This window comes from Merops nubicus, unplaced genomic scaffold (genome assembly GCF_000691845.1).
Source record: "Merops nubicus isolate BGI_N331 unplaced genomic scaffold, ASM69184v1 scaffold25069, whole genome shotgun sequence".
In the NCBI taxonomy this organism is placed as follows: domain Eukaryota; kingdom Metazoa; phylum Chordata; class Aves; order Coraciiformes; family Meropidae; genus Merops; species Merops nubicus.
This window is the reverse complement of record NW_008632012.1, coordinates 705-1,087: the sequence shown is the minus strand read 5'-3', so window position 1 is coordinate 1,087 and position 383 is coordinate 705. Positions and strand designations below refer to the sequence as shown.

The 383-nt window shown below is 61.1% G+C and overlaps 1 protein-coding gene across 1 annotated transcript in view; it reads right to left on the bottom strand.

The window, feature by feature from the left end:
* TIMP2 (TIMP metallopeptidase inhibitor 2) overlaps positions 1 to 291 on the bottom strand; it is a gene marked incomplete at both ends in the record, with an annotated part of 774 nt that extends 483 nt beyond the window's left edge. The window contains 2 exons of the mRNA XM_008947799.1: positions 26 to 134; positions 191 to 291. Coding sequence (XP_008946047.1) covers positions 26 to 134; positions 191 to 291 — 210 coding nt within the window. The remainder of the gene's footprint in view (positions 1 to 25; positions 135 to 190) is intronic.
* Between the last annotated feature and the right edge of the window lie 92 nt (positions 292 to 383).

Below are 383 nucleotides of genomic sequence, written 5' to 3'. Positions count from 1 at the left end.
CCGATGTCCCCCAGAGCCCCCCCACCTGCAATGAGATACTCCTTCTTCCCGCCGGTGTCCAGCAGCCGGCCGCACACAGCAGTGGACGGAGCCGTGTAGATGAACTCAATGTCCTTGTCAGGGCCCTTGAACATCTGGGGAGAAGGAGCAGGAGTGTCCCCCCCAGCCTCCTGCCCCACCGTGCCCCTACCTTGATCTGCTTGATTTCATACTGGATCCGTTTGATCGGGTTCCCGTATATATCGTTCCCCGAATCCACCTCTTTTGCAGAGACGGCCTTTGCTCGGATCACTGCAGAGGAAAGGTGTCGAGGTCAGCAGGGGTGGCCGGGGAACGGAGTTGCCCCCATGACACACGGTGCTGCCCCAGCGGGACGGTCCTGC